The sequence below is a fragment of the Gopherus evgoodei genome, chromosome 20 (genome assembly GCF_007399415.2).
Source record: "Gopherus evgoodei ecotype Sinaloan lineage chromosome 20, rGopEvg1_v1.p, whole genome shotgun sequence".
In the NCBI taxonomy this organism is placed as follows: domain Eukaryota; kingdom Metazoa; phylum Chordata; order Testudines; family Testudinidae; genus Gopherus; species Gopherus evgoodei.
Window position 1 is genome coordinate 11,706,758 of NC_044341.1, and position 18,428 is coordinate 11,725,185.

The 18,428-nt window shown below is 53.5% G+C and overlaps 1 protein-coding gene across 1 annotated transcript in view; it reads right to left on the reverse strand.

Annotated features, from left to right (window-relative positions):
• Window positions 1-18,428, reverse strand: part of ASAP3 (ArfGAP with SH3 domain, ankyrin repeat and PH domain 3) — a 65,357-nt gene that overhangs the window by 41,423 nt on the left and 5,506 nt on the right. The window contains 2 exon segments of the mRNA XM_030538727.1: window positions 4,839-4,984; window positions 7,619-7,691. Of these exon segments, the coding sequence (XP_030394587.1) occupies window positions 4,839-4,984; window positions 7,619-7,691 (219 nt within the window).

The window sequence follows — 18,428 nt, forward strand, 5'->3', positions numbered from 1 at the left end:
CCAGAGACGGGAATGGAACCTGGGTGCCCTGATCCCAGTCCCTGCCTACTCTAGCCACCACACCTCATTATGAAGTGGGATTCGGGGCAGGGGAGCAGGGGAGCGAGGGAGACTATTAGCCAAGGTTTGGATGGGGGGAAGAGAGGGAAACACTGGCAGAAAGAGAAAATTAAAGCAAACCCAGAGGCCTTGGCTTACTGATTCCGTGGAATCTGTCTCTCTCCAAGACGAAGTGGGGAAGAGGAAATACCACAGGGAAACATGGGGTGGAGGTAGCATAAACCCTGCCAGGAATCTAGAAAGGAGCGGGATACACTGCACTGAGAAAACACGATTTGCTGCTGAAAGTTACAAGCCTGCACCCGCCCAGCCAGGCCAAGGAACGCAACCGGGGACTAGAGCCTGAGCTGCGACCCACACGCAAAGCATAGCCTGTTCTCCGAGGCTTTGGGGGGCAACTCTGAACACAACTGCTGTGATGACTGCAGGTGCCACCCAGGCTCAGGCCTGGATTGGAGCCCAGGAGCAGTCTGGCTTTCCCGGGACCCTATTTCAGCACTTGTCTCTTTAATCTGCTCCACTGGCTCAACTCACTGCTCCCCCATCCCTCCCTGAACACTTGACTCTGGCCTGGAATAGGGGGCTGCAGGTCAGGAGTGAGGAGCATGGCCAGAGCTATGTGGGTTGGGTAGGAGGGGGGAGCCCAGGGCGAGAATAGCAGGGGGGCTGTGGGTTGGGAGTGAAGGGCATAGCCAGAGTTGTGTGCGTCGGGGTGGGGGTGGAGGAGCCCAGGGCTAGAATAGCAGGGGGCTGCGGTTTGGGAGTGAAAGGCATGGCCAGAGCTGTGTGGGGCAGGGGAGCCCAGGGCTAGAATAGCAGGGGGGCTGCGGTTTGGGAGTGAAGGGCATAGCCAGAGCTGTGTGCGTCGGGGTGGAGGTGGAGGAGCCCAGGGCTAGAATAGCAGGGGGCTGCGGTTTGGGAGTGAAAGGCATGGCCAGAGCTGTGTGGGGCAGGGGAGCCCAGGGCGAGAATAGCAGGGGGGCTGCGGTTTGGGAGTGAAAGGCATGGCCAGAGCTGTGTGGGGCAGGGGAGCCCAGGGCGAGAATAGCAGGGGGGCTGCGGTTTGGGAGTGAAGGGCATGGCCAGAGCTGTGTGGGGCAGGGGAGCCCAGGGCTAGAATAGCAGGGGGCTGTGGTTTGGGAGTGAAGGGCATGGCCAGAGCTGTGTGGGGCGGGGGAGCCCAGGGCTAGAATAGCAGGGGGGCTGTGGGTTGGGAGTGAAGGGCATGGCCAGAGCTGTGTGCGTCGGGGTGGGGGTGGAGGAGCCCAGGGCTAGAATAGCAGGGGGGCTGTGGGTTGGGAGTGAAGGGCATGGCCAGAGCTGTGTGGGGCAGGGGAGCCCAGGGCTAGAATAGCAGGGGGGCTGTGGGTTGGGAGTGAAGGGCATGGCCAGAGCTGTGTGGGGCAGGGGAGCCCAGGGCTAGAATAGCAGGGGGGCTGTGGGTTGTGAGTGAAGGGCATGGCCAGAACTGTGTGGGTCGAGGTGAGGAGGGAAGCCCAGGGCTCGGGGTCAGGACTCAGGGCTGTGTTGCAAAGGGCAGAGTGGGGGTGTCGATGGCCCCATCCGCCCAGTACGTGGCTCTCAAGGTCTCACTCCCGTTTTGTAACCTGGTTTTCATCAAGCAACCGGTTTTCAGAGGGGCCAGTCCGGCTCCACCGCAGTCAGAGGAGCTTCGTGATAGATTCCAGCAGAAGCAGGATCCTGCCCAAGTCTCCATGCGTCTGCTGCACTCTCCCCTCCCGGAAACGAACGGAGGGATTTTTAAAAAGCATCCCCTTCCCCACAGGCAGAAACACCTGGTGCTTTGCCTGATCGCAGCCCCAGTTGTTGGGGGGGATGGGGGAACCTCTCTTGCTTTGTGCTTCCCCACAGGGGAGGTCTCGGGGGTGGGAGGGTGACTGGGAACGATGGGACTAGAACCATTTTAAACCATTAGACCAGGATTCCAGGCATCAGGGCACTGACACCTGCCCAGTCAGTCTACCCCGGAGGACCCATGTGCCAAGGAGGCCTGGACCACCCCAGCGCACTGGCACAAGCCAGCTGGAGTAAGCAATGCCCTCCTGGCATCGGCTGACAGCACAGGGTACCACGGAGGGGTCATGCCTTCCTGCAGAGTGTTATGCACTAGGAGGTAGGGTGCCAAGGAGCTGCTCACCCTTCTTGCAGGGGCAAAAATCAACACCCCCCACCCTCAAGCATTTATAGCACACCCGGAAGCAGACAAAAGCAGGGTCAGCAAGAGGACACAACCATGTAGCCACAACAGGGGAAGGCCCAGGGAAGCTTGCTGAGCAACTGAGTTTGGATTGCCCAGGGGACAACAAGGAGCAAACAGCATCCTCCCCTCTTGAAGGGAATCCAGGTGTCAACACGTAACCTTCATACCCAATCTGGGTGCTCGCTTTTCTCTCACACATATGCTTCTCCGGCCTGCAGGGATTCATCTGCCTGGAAAAGCACTGGGAGCGGGGAAGGGAGCAATTACCAAGGTCCCACTGTGTGTCTATTTCACACACCTGAAGCGGGTGCCTGCACAGGAAGAGCGAGGAGTGCCCGTGTCTGAGCGGAGACTCGCTCTGCAGCAGAACCCTCCCGTTAACCCGAGGAACCAGTTCTACGCCTTTCCCAGGACAGCTCCTAGCAGATCTCTGCTGAGGACCAGGAGTGGGTGGAGAATTGCCAGCCAAATGAACTGTTGACCCAAAACCGAGGAACATTTCACAAAGTTTTTTCTCCTCCTCTTCGCCCCCATTTTCTATCGGTGCTACTGGATGCCTTTGCTTCGATCTTCTCTTTAAAGGATCTAGGGGGATGCTGCTGGAGCTGTTACACCAATGCAATCACACTGACTTCAACCAGGGCACAGGGGCAAGAGACCAGACACTTCCCACTTTGCATCCAGATTTCTCACTGACCCAACTTCCTCAGCATGTGGGCTTGTTATTCCAAAGCATCATGGGATCTGGTCTCTTCTCAGCACAGATTCCACTGTGCAGAGACTGAGAGGTCTTGAAGGAACCAGATTTCAGGTTAATTTGGCCTCAAGCAGTTTGGCATTAAGACTCCCCACATGTTTAATTGGGTTGATATTCTACCAGTTGTCCCCCCTCCCTTGGGCTCCTTCCTTCCTTCCAACAGGCCTTGCTGGGCTTTGATTCCCTTCTTGGCAAACAGGATCATTGATGCTTTTGATGTGAAACAGATATCAGCCTCCTCCCGCCCCGAGTCCATGCCAGGGTAGGAGATAAGCCTCTGCTAGAGGATATTCAACAAATTCTACACTGCTCGATTGAGTGAGTGACGAGGCGACAGCATCAGTGGTGTCCTCGATCTTTCTTGAACCCAGAATTGGCTGGGAGGGTTATGGAGATTTTCCTCCAGCTAGGCCACAAGAGGATGCATGTGAGACTGACAGGGAATTGGACCATGAAGGCTTTAAAGCTTATAAACGACAGTAATGGCCAAGAAAAGTATCTGGTTAATATCCTTTCCCTGGGTTCAGCAGCACGATGTTGGGCCCAACTTAAGCTAAAATCATGAGGAGATTTGCACTGCCAAACAATGCCCTATTGTCACACATGCTCAGATACCGGAAAGGTCGTGCTGCAGGCTAGCCCAAGATCTGTTCCTGTATTATCCATGGGGAGTGTACTCGCGCCTTTTGCCCTGGGTCTACAGACCTGCCTCCACATCATTGCATGGACTCAACATTCCTGCCAGTACCCCTGGACACGCAGAGATGGACACGCAGCTACATAAGCCAGTGCGTGGTACGCATCAACGTTACCCTCGTGCCCCAAGCAAGTACTCATACAAACAGGATGCGCGCACATAGACCCCAAGGGAAGTGCACTGGCATCTGAGGTCTCCCTACCCCTGTAGGTATGTGCATGGTAACGTTGAATGTCATATGCATAACCTGGCACAGGTGGATGCAGGACTCCCTGCAGCGAGATCTGTCGGTTACAAGAGGAAGTAAGATTTTGCCACCAGCTGAGAAATGAGAGGCTTTCCCTCTCGGTTTTAGTGATGTTGGAGCACATCCAATCTCTATGGGGGAGACACAATACTGGCCAATTTTTTAAATGATTTTAGAGCAGCCAGGGGTCTGAGCCACAGAGTGAGACCCAGAGAGAGATCCCCCCCACCCTAGAACTCAGGAACGTTCACGTCATCCCCTTACCCCCAACATTTACCCTTTCAGGGATTAATCCAAAGGCCACGGAAGTCAATGGAAAGATTCACTGGCCTTGGTGAAGTGCTTGGATTCAGGGCCCCAGGTCAGGATCGGTGACCCAGCTCCTGGACTGGAACTGCCCCCAAGCCCAGTTGGGCATTTAGATCCGGTGTCCTGTTTGTGGCTCATCTCTTGTTTCAGTATGATCCAAGCGGGACCAGGCCCTGACATCACAGGCAGCGGAAGGCCACCCAGCATATCCCTCGGGCTATCGCACAGAGATGTTTCATCATGATGCAGCTACAGGGTGTGGCAGGAGACACACCCCAGTATCATGATGGAAGTGAGGAGAAGGCTTCTAAAGGGCCACTATCCTACACTGGGCCCCCAAAAGAAAAGTTGCCCCAAGTCACAGATCTAACACCCTCCCGCCCATCCTTGTACACTCTCTCTGGTATCACACCCCTCTCTCTAGTTCCTGGTTCCTTAGCCGGAAGCACCCACGCAGATCACTCTGTTCACACCGCCTCCTCCCCAGTCACCAAGATGGTGGGGTCTGTGAAAGGTGGTGCAGAAGTTGAGAGCAGCAGTTCCTTACCAGGTTCTTGAAGAGCGCGGTCACTTCTCTGGTGAAGACGGCCAGGTTCAGGAAGCCGGTGGAAAGCTCGTGATTGTTCTGGGACAGGTGGTTGTTGCCGAAGTTCTCCAGAGATTCGCTGTACTGCTCCTCATTCTCGACATGTGCTGCGGGCGGAAGGAGAGGACACCAGTGAAACCCAGGACAAAAAGATCTAAAGAGACTCCTTCTGCCGTCAAAGAGCAAATGTGACATTTCCCCCCTAGCCAGCTGGATCTAACAAAGACTGCACCAGGGGAAAGGAGTGGGCCCAGACTAGGAAGGAGTCTAGTCTGGAAAAGAAGCTTATTGGCACATCTCTGAAGGTGAGATGTTACCTGTAATCAGTTTCCTAATGTATTAGGCTTAGAGTTGCATGTTTTGTTTTGTTTTGCTTTGTGACTTACTTTGTTCTGGCTGTTATTACTTGAAACCATTTAAATCCTACTTTTTATACTTAATACAATCACTTCTTTTATTGCTAAACCCAGAGTAAGTGATTAATACCTGGGGGAGCAAACAGTCGTGCATCTCTCTCTATTAGTGATATAGAGGGCGAACAATTTACAAATGTACCCTGTATAAGCTTTATACAGAGTAAAAATGGATTTATTTGGGGTTTGGATCCCATTGGGAGCTGGGTGTCTGGGTGCTGGAGACAGGTAATCTGCTGAGCTGTTTTTAGTTAAAGTCTGCAGCTTTGGGGGCGTGGACCAGACCCTGGGTCTGGGTTGCAGCAGGCTGGCATGTCTGGCTCAACAAGGCAGGGTTCTGGAGTCCCAGGCTGGCAGGGAAAACGGGCTCAGAGGTAATTTCAGCACGTCAGGTGACAGTCCCAAGGAGATCTCTGTGACCGAACCTGTCACTCTGGGGTTCCCTCAATCTCTCCTGTAGAAGCTGCCCTATGACCCACCCACCCCACTCTCCCTTTAATTCCTGACCTAGAGGTTCCCCCCCGCCGCCCCATCAGTGAGCAGAGGGCTCTGCAGAACAGGCTAGCTCTGGGGAAGAGGGAGGATTTGGCTCAGTGAGAGAGTCTCCAAAGCTTCACTGCCAGGAAACCAGGAGACTTATTTGAAAGCAAAAGCTGTTTAATTCAAACCCGATTTCCCAGCCTCCCACCGTTTGCGGCTGTGCTGCCCGGGGCGAGCCCGACGGACGCTGCCAGCCCAGGAACCCAGCACCAGACACTACAAAGCACTTTCCAGCCGACTAAGCATTCAAAAGCCGGACTCGCGCCTTTAATATTTAAAGACGCTTTAGAGTCAGCGGAACATTTCCTCCCCTGCCCGTTAAGAGAGTATCAAAGCCAAATGGGAACAGCGGGTGTACAGCATGGGGACTCAGTTAATGCAGAGCCAAGACGGCAACTTGCGAGAGCAGAAATGGATGGAGGACTTTGCCCCAGATCTGTAGCTGGGGTGAATCCGTTCCTGCCAGCTGGGCATAGGGCCCTCTCTCATTTCAAGACACCATGACAAGAGATGGCAAATGCTGGCACTCTCTAGTCTTGAAAGGAGGAGACGGGATTGAGACATGAAGGGACGCAGGATCCACCGATCAGTGTCTCCATTCTACCCCCTTCCTGTCACGTGGGAACAAGCATAAGTTCCGTTAAAGTACTGGCCCGGCAACTCAGTTCTACCACTTGGCCTTTCGTTCACCGGCCCGGTGCCTGGCCAAGAATTACACCTCCCAGTGCCACTGGATAGTAACTATTACGGGTGATTATCTATGGGAAATCATTCCTCCTTCAGGAAGGATGGAGCGCTGACGCCCAGGACACCTGGGTTCTCCAACCTAGGTTTGTACCAGTCCTAGTACAATGGGGCCCTAATCTTGGATACTCCCTAGGCACTACCAGAACAGACAATAAACCCATGTCTTCTACTCATTTCCTCTCTGCCTTATGCAATCATTTAATGCCCCTGTGCAAGGTGGAGATTTTCCCCAATTTGACACATGGAGAAACTGAGGCACGGGAGTAGAAGCGGGTTGCCTGGGTGAGGTCAGACACATCAGAGCTTGGAAGCAGAACACAGAATATCCAGATTACAAGTCTACTGCTTTAACCACTAGACAGCGCTCCTTCTATTTAGAGCAAATTAAGTGGAAACACTCTTCCACTCAGCTGGTAGTCACGGAGTACAGCATTGCAGCTGGATTCTAATAATCCTCTGCTCTGCAATTACTGTTGAGATCAGATCTCGCAGCAGGTCATCATCTGCAGGAGCTCTGCACTCTCATCAGGCAGTGAGGGACTCAGACACTCGTAATGAAAACCATAGAAGCGCCTGTCTAGTTAGAAGATGCATGCAGCAGCGGGTTCAGGCCCTTGCCAGAGGCCGGAGATCCGCCTGGAAGAACGGATGGCCTGATTGCATTTGTGATTGTACAGAGCCTAGCACAGCGGGCCACAACTGGGGCCCTAGGAGCGGCCGCAATACAGCTGCACATCCTAACCTGCAGCCTGTACTCCGGGGAAGCATTTGGCATCAGCTGAGCTATCAAAAATGCCCTGATGAGCAAACCAGGGGCAGGCCCATGTTAACGCCAGAGCAAGCTGCCAGGGAGGGAGGGGGAGGTTCTCCTAGCCCATCACAGAGGATGTTTGCAGCGCTGCCTGTAATCTGCAGCGCTGCCTGTATTCTGATGCCATGCAAGCACCTGCTGGTCAGAAACCTCCCCCTTCAGGGCAGTCACACCCCCACCGCCGCCCCTCGCCCGCCAGCGCATGCCACCACCACCGAGGCAGAACTTACTGAGCCCGGAGACATGAATGGCTTTCACATATTTCCTTATTCTCTGGAGAATTGCTTGGTCACCGTCCAAGCTCTGCAAAGCAAACACAAAAGACTGTCAGACTCGCCGGGTAATGCCGAGATTTCCCCTGCCCCCCCTTTCCCTGTCCACCAACCGCTGCACAAAGTCCCTTTGAAGGGCCCGACGCTTCGTCATGCAGATGTGCCGGGGCAGCTGCCAACACACCCCAGGCTTGGAGGGGAGCTGGAGGACTCCCAAGCCACGGGCTCTGGCTAGACCAACTGGCATCGGAGTTCAGCAGAGCCTCCGCCAGATCCTCGCTCATCTTATACACAGGAGCTGTGACCCTCCCGTGGCCAGACAGGTTCACTGGAACTGGCCAGCTCTAGCGCATGTTAGAGCCAGAGGGCCTGTCTCAGGCTGGTCCTTTGCAGGCTTTGTGGGATAAAGGTAGACGAAGCACAGCCAGATACTTAGTCTCTAGTTACAAGGACTCTTGTCACCAGAATATCAGAGCAACTTCCAGCCCCCCTTGTGGGGGGGGTCTCATTATCCCCATGGTACAGATGAGGAGCAGAGGCAGGGAGCGAGCAAGTGATGTGACCAAGGTCATCCAGCATCTGCAGCAGAGAGAGAAATTGCACCCCGATATCCAGAGTCCCTTAGCCACAGGTTCAGCCTTCTCCAGACACAGAGGCACAGCCCCTCAGCAGCTACTCACATACTCACAGCATCTACGTACCTAGGTTGGCATGTGTGTCACCCAAAGGTGAAAGGAAGCTGGTACGGTCCGGTAAGGTATACCGATAAGAGCCAGTACACAGCTGACCGTAACAGCAGGGAGCAGTTTCCCTAGGTGGGCAGTTTAAAAGGGCCCTGGGCTCCCGGCAGCGGCCAGAGCCTCGGGCCTTTAAATCGCGGCCAGAGCCCTGGGGTAGTGGCGGTGGCCAGGAGCCCCAGGGCTCCGGCAACAATTTAAAGGGCCCGGGGCTCCTGGCACCAGCTGGAGCCCCTGGACCCTTTAAATCCCCGCCAGAGCCCCAGGCCAGCAGCAGCAATTTAAAGGGCCTGCGGATTTAAAGGCCCCGCCCCTTCTGCCCGAGGACCCGCCCTTCCCCCGAGGGACCCCCCCCTCCCACATCTGCTCTGGACCCCGGCCCTGCATACCTTGTTACTTTCACCCCTAGTGTCACCTCAATATTCCCCAAGACACAACACTTGCACGAGTCCCCTTTCCCCAGATAAATCGGTCACACAAGTTATTTGTCTGACAAGTTTTGCCTCCAACCCTCACCCCCGTTTAGTGGCTGGGATGTCACTAGACTCATTCATGGCTCAATAAAAGAGTACGGGGCTGGGGGATGAGGAAATCAATAAATGATTTCGTCTCCAGCCTGCTCCTTGTCAGTTCCCCAAGTCACGTGGTATCACTCCTGGCCCCTGGCTGGATGAATACACAACTACGAACACAGCCCAGAGCTCTGAATTTGACAAACATTCAGCTTGAATTCCCGCTCCAGCAGGTCCTCAAGCATCGGCACTAGGAGTCCACTCCCCTCGGAGGCCTGCGCTCGCAAAGGGTGAACGTCCGTGGAAAGCCGACACTCAGACCTCCTGGACCCAGCCAGAGGGAAGTCGAACAAATGCTCGAGACCGGCCCCCCACCCTCGGCGCTGCCCAGAACCTACTCCAACACATAGCCCTGTGCCATCCAGCCCACGGGCTCTAGAGTGCTGTAACAGTCAGGAAGGGGCAGTGGCGTTCACGCCTCCACCCACCCCCCAAAAAACCACACACATCCACGCCCCTTCTGCTATCTGAACACCAAAGAGGAAATTAAACAGTGGAGACGCAGGACTCTCCTGTCTTCCTATCCTGCTCCATGGGCCCCTCTGGACTCTGCAGTAATAAGTGAGGACTCAACCCCCTTGAGCTAAAGGAGAATCTTCCAGTTAGAGGAGCACTGGGACCTCCAGGTATTGGTTCAGCTAGTGATCAGCTCATTCCCCTCCTCAGGGAATTATACCCAGAGCCTGGGTGCTTCCCTCTCCCAGGCCAGGGAGAGGGCACTGCATTCTACCAGGAACAATTCAGGATGGCGGAAACCTTCAAGGACAGATCACAGCCAAGACCTGCCAGTCGGAGCCATCATAGACAGAGGCAGATGAAGGTTTCCTGGGGCCCTTGACCAGAGCATGTGGGGGCCCCTCCCCACCCTACCCCTTCCACCAGCGGTTCCATCCCCGCTGCCTGCAGCTCTGCCCACGGCCCCACCCCTTTCTGCTCCTTCCTCTGGACCTCGCCCCTGTTCCACCCAGGGTCTCCCCCATTCTGCCCCCCACTGCGGCCCCGCATCCTATTTGCTACTTTCTGCCCCACCCCCACCTCCACTGCTGCCTCCCTCAGCCCTGAGGCCATGGCATGCAGTGAGAGCTCCTCCAGTCCCAGGACCACAGCAGGAGTCCGGGGGCTGGGGCTCTCCCGATGCTTCTGCCAGAGAGAGGTTCGGGGGGCACTGGGGGCTTCCTCTGCTGGGGAGTGAGATCAGGGCATGGGGGCTTTCCCTGTCCCGCCTGCCAGGGCCCCTGGTCACAGGCCCCATAGTTAATCTGCCACTATCGCAGGGGAGAGACATGACAGTCCCTCCCCGTACGGCACAGGTGCAACCACTCCCTTGCCTCCTGCATTTGGCTGTGGGCCCCTTGCTACCAACCAGATATCGACAAACCGGAGAGGTGCCCAAAGCAGCGCAACAGAACTGATCAGAGAGATTGATCCCTGGGAGGGAAAGAGTTAACCATAACGTGGCTGAGTGTCAGCCAAGGGCAGGCATGATAACAGTCTACAAATATTTGAAGGGCGTGAACATCAAGGAGAGAGAGGGATCATTTGGGGCGTAACCAGCAGCAGAACTGGTGGTAATGGCATGAAGGCAGAGAAGATTATCAGACCGACTTCTTGACAGGGAATCCTTCTCTTCCCCCCAAGAAAACAGTGGAAGCCCCAATTGCTGGACTGGACAACAAGCACTGTGCGAAATGGTCATGCACTGGCTACAGACGGACAGGCGAATAGGTCCTGTCCGTCTCCGACTTCTTGTGACGGAGACTAAGGCAGACTGGCTGGCTGGCGCCCAGCTTCCTTCCCTCCCTATCTGTGGTCCCCCTCTGTCAAACTTTACCCTCCTGGATAAAGGCACCACTCTCTCATGATGGCCACGTTGCATCACTGCGCGATGGCAGCAGCTGCAACCGTGAGGCCTTCGCTTTGTCTCTCCTGTCCTTTTAAAGCGTCCCAGAATTCTGCCAACTTCCGCTGCGCAGACAAAGTGCTTTGAAGCTGCACCTCGGGCGGGATTTGGGCTCGGACACCAGCCCCCTTCGAAGCCCGAGTCTCAACTTCAAAGCGCCACCAACACGGCTATTTCCAGTGTTCGCGCGAGTCGAGGCTGGGAGGGTCGCTGCCGTGGGTTGGGCACACGTACACACCATTCAGGGGCCTGCTCCACAGAGGACTCACATGCTTATGGAGGTTTTGCTTTCCCATTCTTGTGGTTTTCCCTTCCCACCCGGCCTTAGACGCTGCCAAGAGCGCACGGTCACTCTCTGAACACCTTGAAAATGCAGCTCAATCCGAGGTCAGACAAACCAACTCCACTCCCACCACACTGCCATGCCCAGAGGACCCCAGGTCACTCCTGAAAGCTCTGGGGATACCAGCACATCCAGCAAAGATGAGGAGTGGCTACTCTGGCCCTGGGCTTTCCCCCAACCAAGGCTTCTGCTCAGTTCACGTGCAAGCCAAGAGCTGCATCCGGACAACTCACTGGCCAACTCTAGGTCTCCAGCAGGTACCACTGGCCGCTCGGCACACTTAGGAAAGATCTTTTCTACACCACTGCCTGCTGCCTCACTTATTGATGAGGAAACACGTTCCTGCTGGATCACCCACCCCACGCCTACGGATGGAGAGGATCCTCAATGGGTCAATCCCCCAACACACACACAGTGGGGGTGTCAGGCCCAAACTCATTTACACTAGCGTCAATCCAGAGTGACTCCACTGGGATGCATAAACAGGGCCACCTGGAGTAGGAGCAGAGAGGTTATTTTGCTTTTATATTTGGCACTGGTGTGACCGCTGCTGGAATCCTGTGTCCAGTTCTGGTGCCCACAGTTCAGGAAGGCTGCTGATCCAGTGCAGAGGGTTCAGAGAAGAGCCACGAGAATGATTAAAGGCTTTAAAAACCTGCCTTATAACGAGTCTCAGAGCGCAATCAAATGAGCTGAAAGAGAAGGTTAAGCGGTGACTTCACTACAGTCTGTAAGTTCCTACACGGGGAATAAATATTTAATGATGGGTTCTTCTGGCTACCAGAGGAAGGTCGAACACGATCCAATGGCTAGAAATTGAAGCTAGACAAATCCAGATGGAAATAAGATGTAAATTTTTAACAGTGAAAGTGTAACCCATTGGCCAATTTACCAAGGGTCCTGGGGGACTCTCCATCACGGACAATTTCTAAATCGAGACAGGAAGTTTTCCTAGACGTTCTACTAAAAGGAAGTTCTCTGGCCTGTGCTATCCAGGGGGTCAGATACATGATCACAATGGTCCCTGCTGGCCGTGGACTTGGAGGCCTCAGAGTTTTCCTAGCACAAAGTTGCACAAGCACATCACAGGGAGATCGGTCAAAAGAGAAGAAATCATTAGAGGCGGGAAAGGCAGCAGCTGGCTCTGCCTGAGTGACAAGGCAAAGGAGCCAATGAGACAGACTCTAACAAAGGAGCATGGATGCTCAGTATTCCTGTATCAACAGCAAAAGCTACAAGATACCTTACATAGTGCTCCTGTGCAGACTGCGCTTGTCCTGCATGCATAGGCCTCACCTGGCTGGAGAGGCAGGGGAAGGTACATCAGCCAACGTGTCAGGTCTGAACTTGCTGGTCCAGACTCAGAGAAGGAAGGAGGGACACCCCTGGCTCCAGGAAGAGAAGCGACAGGCAGGAGAGATGCAGGCAGTTGTGCTCCTGCTCAGCGGATTCCCTGCTCTGCTCGGCCTCTCCCCAGGGGAGCCAGCCCTCTTCCTCCACCAGGCACGATTAGCTGTTTCAACTTCTCACCCAAATGAGATTGGCTTTCCCCTCCCCGGTGCCTGCACGAAGATCAGCTCAGCCGCAGAGATTCCCATAAAGGAGCCTTTCCCTGGAAAGAGGAAAGCTTGTGCTGGGGGAGAGAGGGAGCCAGGGAGGAGACAGATCTGCACCTGCAGAGAGAACAATGACCTCCCAGAGACACATTTGATCCAACACTGCTTCATTGCTACCAGCCAACCTTCCAAGGAGCTCCCACCCCCCGGGCATTTCAGCTCTAAGCCGCAGACCCTGAATCGCTTCCCACCATACCCTGGCTGATCAGGAGGGAGGAGAGGGCGGCACAGCATCTCCACCAACTGTCTCCGGTGCTTCTCCTCTGAACTTCCCTCTTTATTGTGAGCAATCAATGGGAGCCATTCTTCACCCCCCATCGTTCAAGGAAGGAGGAGAGGGTTGGCACCACAGACACGGCCAACTGGCAGGAGTGCCAAAGCGGAGAGCGACAGCGGTGAAATTTCAATTAGCAGCAGCAAAGCAAATATCATGTGAGAAGGGCACAGGCATCTCCAGGGCTAGGGCGCTGCACGGGAGACAGGGGAAAGTCTGAGACTGCCGGATGCAGGGCCAGACTCCGATCTCCGGGACTCGGCTGCTGCCAAGCTGGAGTAACTCCACCAAGGTCAGAGTCCGGCCCAGAGAATAAAGGACGTGGCAGATAAGGAGAAGACTGAACGAAACAATTATTTAGCCTGGAAAGGGAAAGACAACAGGGAAAGGTGGGCTTGTCACTTGACCCACTTTAGGTCTCTGTTCTTAAGTTAAAGATGGGCAGAATAGTCTTGTCTTGTCTACTTAGACTTTGAGACAAGGGCTCTTTCACTATGTACAGCTCCTAGCACAACGTGGTCTCTAGATACAACCCCAATACTATTATGAAGAGTAAAGTGAACGCTGACCAGTGCTTGACCCCGTCCCATAATTAGTAGACGGGCAATGTCGTCCAGCAGGATTCCTCCATTCCACCATCCCCCTACCCGCTCACTCTAAGTCCTTGTCTCTGAGGCTGTTGCATTCTCCTCACCACCAGGAAGGTGCCACTGACCATAGCACGGCCATGGTATATGAAGCAAAGGTATATTACGGTCACGCCTAGAGGCCGCAACTGAGATTGGGGGCCCCAGGGCATCGGGTGCTGTGCAGAAACATAGCGAGTCCCTGCCCCACAGAGCTGTGGCCTGACAAACAGAAGGAAAGCCACCTAAAAGCCAGGTAGGGCCACCACCATTAGCCGCTTCGTTGATAGAGACACCTTCTCCTGCAGAGTAGGACTCTGAATCCCCCACACAGATGTTGGGTTGGAAGGACCAGGTTACTGCTTACCTGGGGCTGGACTCGACCTGCTGCCCCAAGTCCCATTCCCCAAAACAACTCACCCCCAAATTGTCCACTGAGCCAGCCAATCCCCCAACCTAGGGCTGGATCTGAACCTGTGCCCTCGCTGAGCAAGACCTTGTAGTTGCTGAGCTCCCCTGAGCCAGCCAGCAAGTCCTCCTGTCCGAGGGCCAGATTCAGATCAGCAGAGTGTCTCATTCCACTCCCTAATCCACCATGGGAATCAGCCAGGCGCCTGGATCCAGGGCTGGAAGACAACGTCTCTGAGCACTGACAGCAGGAACGCGCCACATCAGCTCCAAGGTTGAGTTTATTTGGGGTTTTCTTTCCAGTTCAATTCTCTGCTCAGAACGTAACACACATTAAATTGAATGATTAGGAGGTGAGGGACGAGAGCAAGGGTGGAGGACGGTGGGACCCAGCCAAATGCAGGAAAGTTTTAGGATGGACATGGAGGAAAACTAGCGAGAATTTACAACCACAGGAGTTCACCGAGTCAGCTAGTTGCAAGGAGGGGCTGCAGAGTGTTATGAAGTTAACTTCCCTGGAAATTCAGCTAATGACATCCGGAGAAAAGTCCCCTCTGCGTCCAGCTCTGCACCGAGGGCAACTGATTTCCAGGATAGAAGTTTAGAGAAGAAAGATGGTCTTATAGAGACGGCACTGGACTGGAACTCAGGAGATCTCAAATCCCAGCTCTGCCCCAGGTCCGTCACCCCACAATGCATCTTTGAGTAAGTGACCATCTTTGTGCCTCAGTTTCCCCATCAGTAAAATGGGGATAATGGTACTTTTCTCCCACATTGTGTCGTGTCTATTTAGATTGTTAACTCGTTGGCATGGACTGCCTCTCAGTGTGTCTATACAGCATCGAGCGCAACAGGGCACTGATCTCAGGTGGAGCCTCTAGATGCTACGGTAGCACAAATAAAAATAAATCCATGAACTCTTCCAGACAGGGACCACCTTTACTGTACCTCTCACAAAGAGCCAAGCACATCACTGGTGTTAACAATAAATATTCCTGCTATTCCTAGAGAGGACAAAGCAGGATCCAGTGCCTAGGACAAAGCTAGCAGGCAGCAGGCTAGATACAGATCACACTGAAAGGGTGGAGTGCTTAGAGGGATTGTAGCCTGCTCCTCCCCTAACAATATCACGCACTCCCACAGCATTCAAGGCCCTAAATTTGACTCACTTTAACCATTTCACCTAATGTCTCTAACCTTAGTGGCTAAAACCCTGACTTTCCCCAATTAAGCCAGACAAGATCCCCACTCCCGTGGAAGATATTAGCATCCCTTTTTTCCAGGTGGGGAAACCGAGGCACAAAGCCATTTAAGTGACTTGCCCAAAGTCACATAGTGAATTAATGGGAGAGCAGGGAACAGAACCACACACACGCCGTCTCCCTCCCCCGTGCACAACAGCTCCTCTCAAATCTTTTCTGCGTATCAGTTTGTCATCCTTAGAGCTGGCCGACAGTTAAAATACTGACTCCACTAAATCGAAATGTTTCAGGGATCGTAACAATGTAATCAAAGCTTAGGCAGGGAATTGTCTGCACATGGCACTGTGACTTTTAGATTGTCTTTATACTAGAATTCAACAGTCAAAATATTTTGATTGAATAGAAAGTTGAAGTATTTTGACCTTTGCCAAACAAAACATTTACAATATTCCAAACTGTCGGGTTTGGGCCATTTCACGTCATGGACGATACCATATCATCTGTTTTTCGGGCTCATTGGGGATACGAATCTGAAATCCTGGATTTTCCACAGCAGGGGAATTCCATTTTTCAACCAGCTTTAATTATACGTTCAAGTCCGTTTCAAGGAGAGGTCGAGAGGTATGCTGAGTTCCCAGCCAGCAACACCTCTAGTCCATTGATACAAAAATTTCCTAGAGATTTTCTAGTCTCTCCTGGGTTTTGAGTCCTCTCTGTAATGCTCAGACAGGGTCACGGGAAGATCCCCTTTCCAAGACAAGCCCCAGAACTCTTGTGCTTGGATTTCTGGGCAAAGACTCTGCTGGGATTTTCTGTTCATTTTCCTTGGTCTCCTCACAGCCCAGCGTGATAAATAGGGCCCTACCAAATTCACGGCTGTGAAAAACGCATCACGGACCGTGAAATCTGATATCCCCCGTGAAATCTGGTCTTTTGTGTACTTTTATCCTATAATATAGGACAGAACAATGGAGTAATGGTGACAGAACAAGGAGCAATGGTCTCATGTTCCAGTGGGGGAGGTTTAGGTTGGATATTAGGAAATATTTTTTCACTAGGAGGGTGGTGAAGCACTGGAATGGGTTCCCTAGGGAGGTGTTGGAATCTCCTTCCTTAGATGTATTCAATGTCAGGCTTGATAAAGCCCTGGCTAGGACGATTTAGTTGGGGATTGGTCCTGCTTTGAGCAGGGGGTTGGACTAGATAACCTCCTGAGGTCCCTTCCAACCCTGATATTCTATGATTCAGTCCTGGCTACCTAGAACCAGCCAAGCCCTCCACAGGACTATGGAACAGGGAGCCAGGAGAGGACCCTGCCTCATTCAGGGGTGAAGACACTGTAAGGGAGCCCCCTTTTTTTCTGTGTAAGCCAGCCAGCATTCACAGCGCTGCAGCACTCATCACAGGACTTATCCTCAGCATCTTGTCCGCTGGAACGATGCTAGGAAGCGAGCGGTGGTGTGTGTGTAGCAGTGAACAGAGGAAAGTGGGGGAGATTTGTTAGAGCATTGTGTTTTAGTGTTTCCATTGATCTCAACCCTTTCTTTCCTATCGAGCCTTTGTTCCCTGTCCCCAGTAACATCCCCAGTGTTATACTGCTCTTTTTGAGGATGGTATTTCATTGGCTGCGGTTTGTATTAATGTATTGTGGTGTTGGGATAGCGGGTGATATTCCCGGTGACCAGAGTAGCTGCATTAGTCATTTTCCCAAGGCACAGTACCTCTTGTGCTGTCAGCACAGAGAGGAGTCAGCTTGCGTGGAGGCACCAGGCACCAAAAGAAAGACCCCCCCAGGACCCAGCCCATGTAAGGAGTAGGGAGAAGCCACTCTGATTATCAGCCATTGGGGAGGAGGTTTGAGCCATGCATCGGAGGAGGGGCTACACCATTATTCCAGGTCCCAAAGAGTCCTTTGCAAGAGGAGGGATGTTAGCCCTGGTCAGGTTGCATCTTGTTTACCTTCTGCCTATGTAGATCCTGCCCTCCATCGCTGCTAATGCTAAGCTTCAGCCGGTCACCTGTAAAAGTCAGGAAGGGAATTTCTTTCCTCTGTGTATTGTTCTTCCCTCCCCGCTTCCTCTGAAGCGTGGGTTGGGGTAGGATAGCTCAGTGGTTTGAGCATTGGCCTGCTAAACCCAGGGTTGTGAGTTCAATTATTTAGGGATCTGGGGCAAAAATCTGTCTGGGGTTGGTCCTGCTTTGAGCAGGGGGTTGGACTAGATACCTCCTGAGGTCCCTTCCAACCCTGAGATTCTACGATCAGAGATAGCTGTAGCTGAGATGGGCTACTGGTTGGGGTGGGGTGGTGCTGATAATTCTCCCTCTCAGGTGCTTGGCTGGTGAGTCTTGCTCAGGGTCTCAGTGATCACCATGTTCGGGGCTGGGAAGGAATTTTCCCCCAGGTCAGATGATCAGGGACCTTGGGGATTTTTTTTGCCTTCCTCATGGGGTGCAGGTCACTTGCCAGGCTCATCTGGGTATATCCCACCAAATCAAGGCCCTGCCATTGCAGGGCCTCGTGCACTGGTGCACCTCCGTCCCTTCTGTTCTCTGCCTGTAACATGTAACAGTCTAGTCTCATGGGAGAGACCAGCATTCCTCAGACTGGGGGTTCTGACCCAAAAGAGGGTTGTAATGTGGGGGGGTCTGAAAGATTATTGTAGGGGGGTCACAGTATTGCCACCCTTACTTCTGCTCTGCGTGGCCGGAGAGCAGGCAGCACCCTGCCAGCAACAGCGCAGAAGTAAAGGTGGCAATACCATACCATGCCACCCTGACTTCTGCACTCCTGGCTCCAGAGCTGGGTCGGACTCCTACAGTAACAACCCCATGAAATTTCAGACTTAAATATCTGAAAATCATGAAATTTACGATTATTTATAATCCTCTGACCGTGAAATTGACCAAAATGGACCGTGAATTTGGCAGGGCCCTAGTGATCAATCACAGCCCCACACAATGTATGCTGACATCCAGCTCCCCCAACACAGTGGCCTGGACCTTCTCCTCAGGAGCCACAGCTCCACCATGTGAAGCCTGAAGACGCCACCTAGCTTCCCCTGGATTCTGACCGTGTTCTCCTACACAACA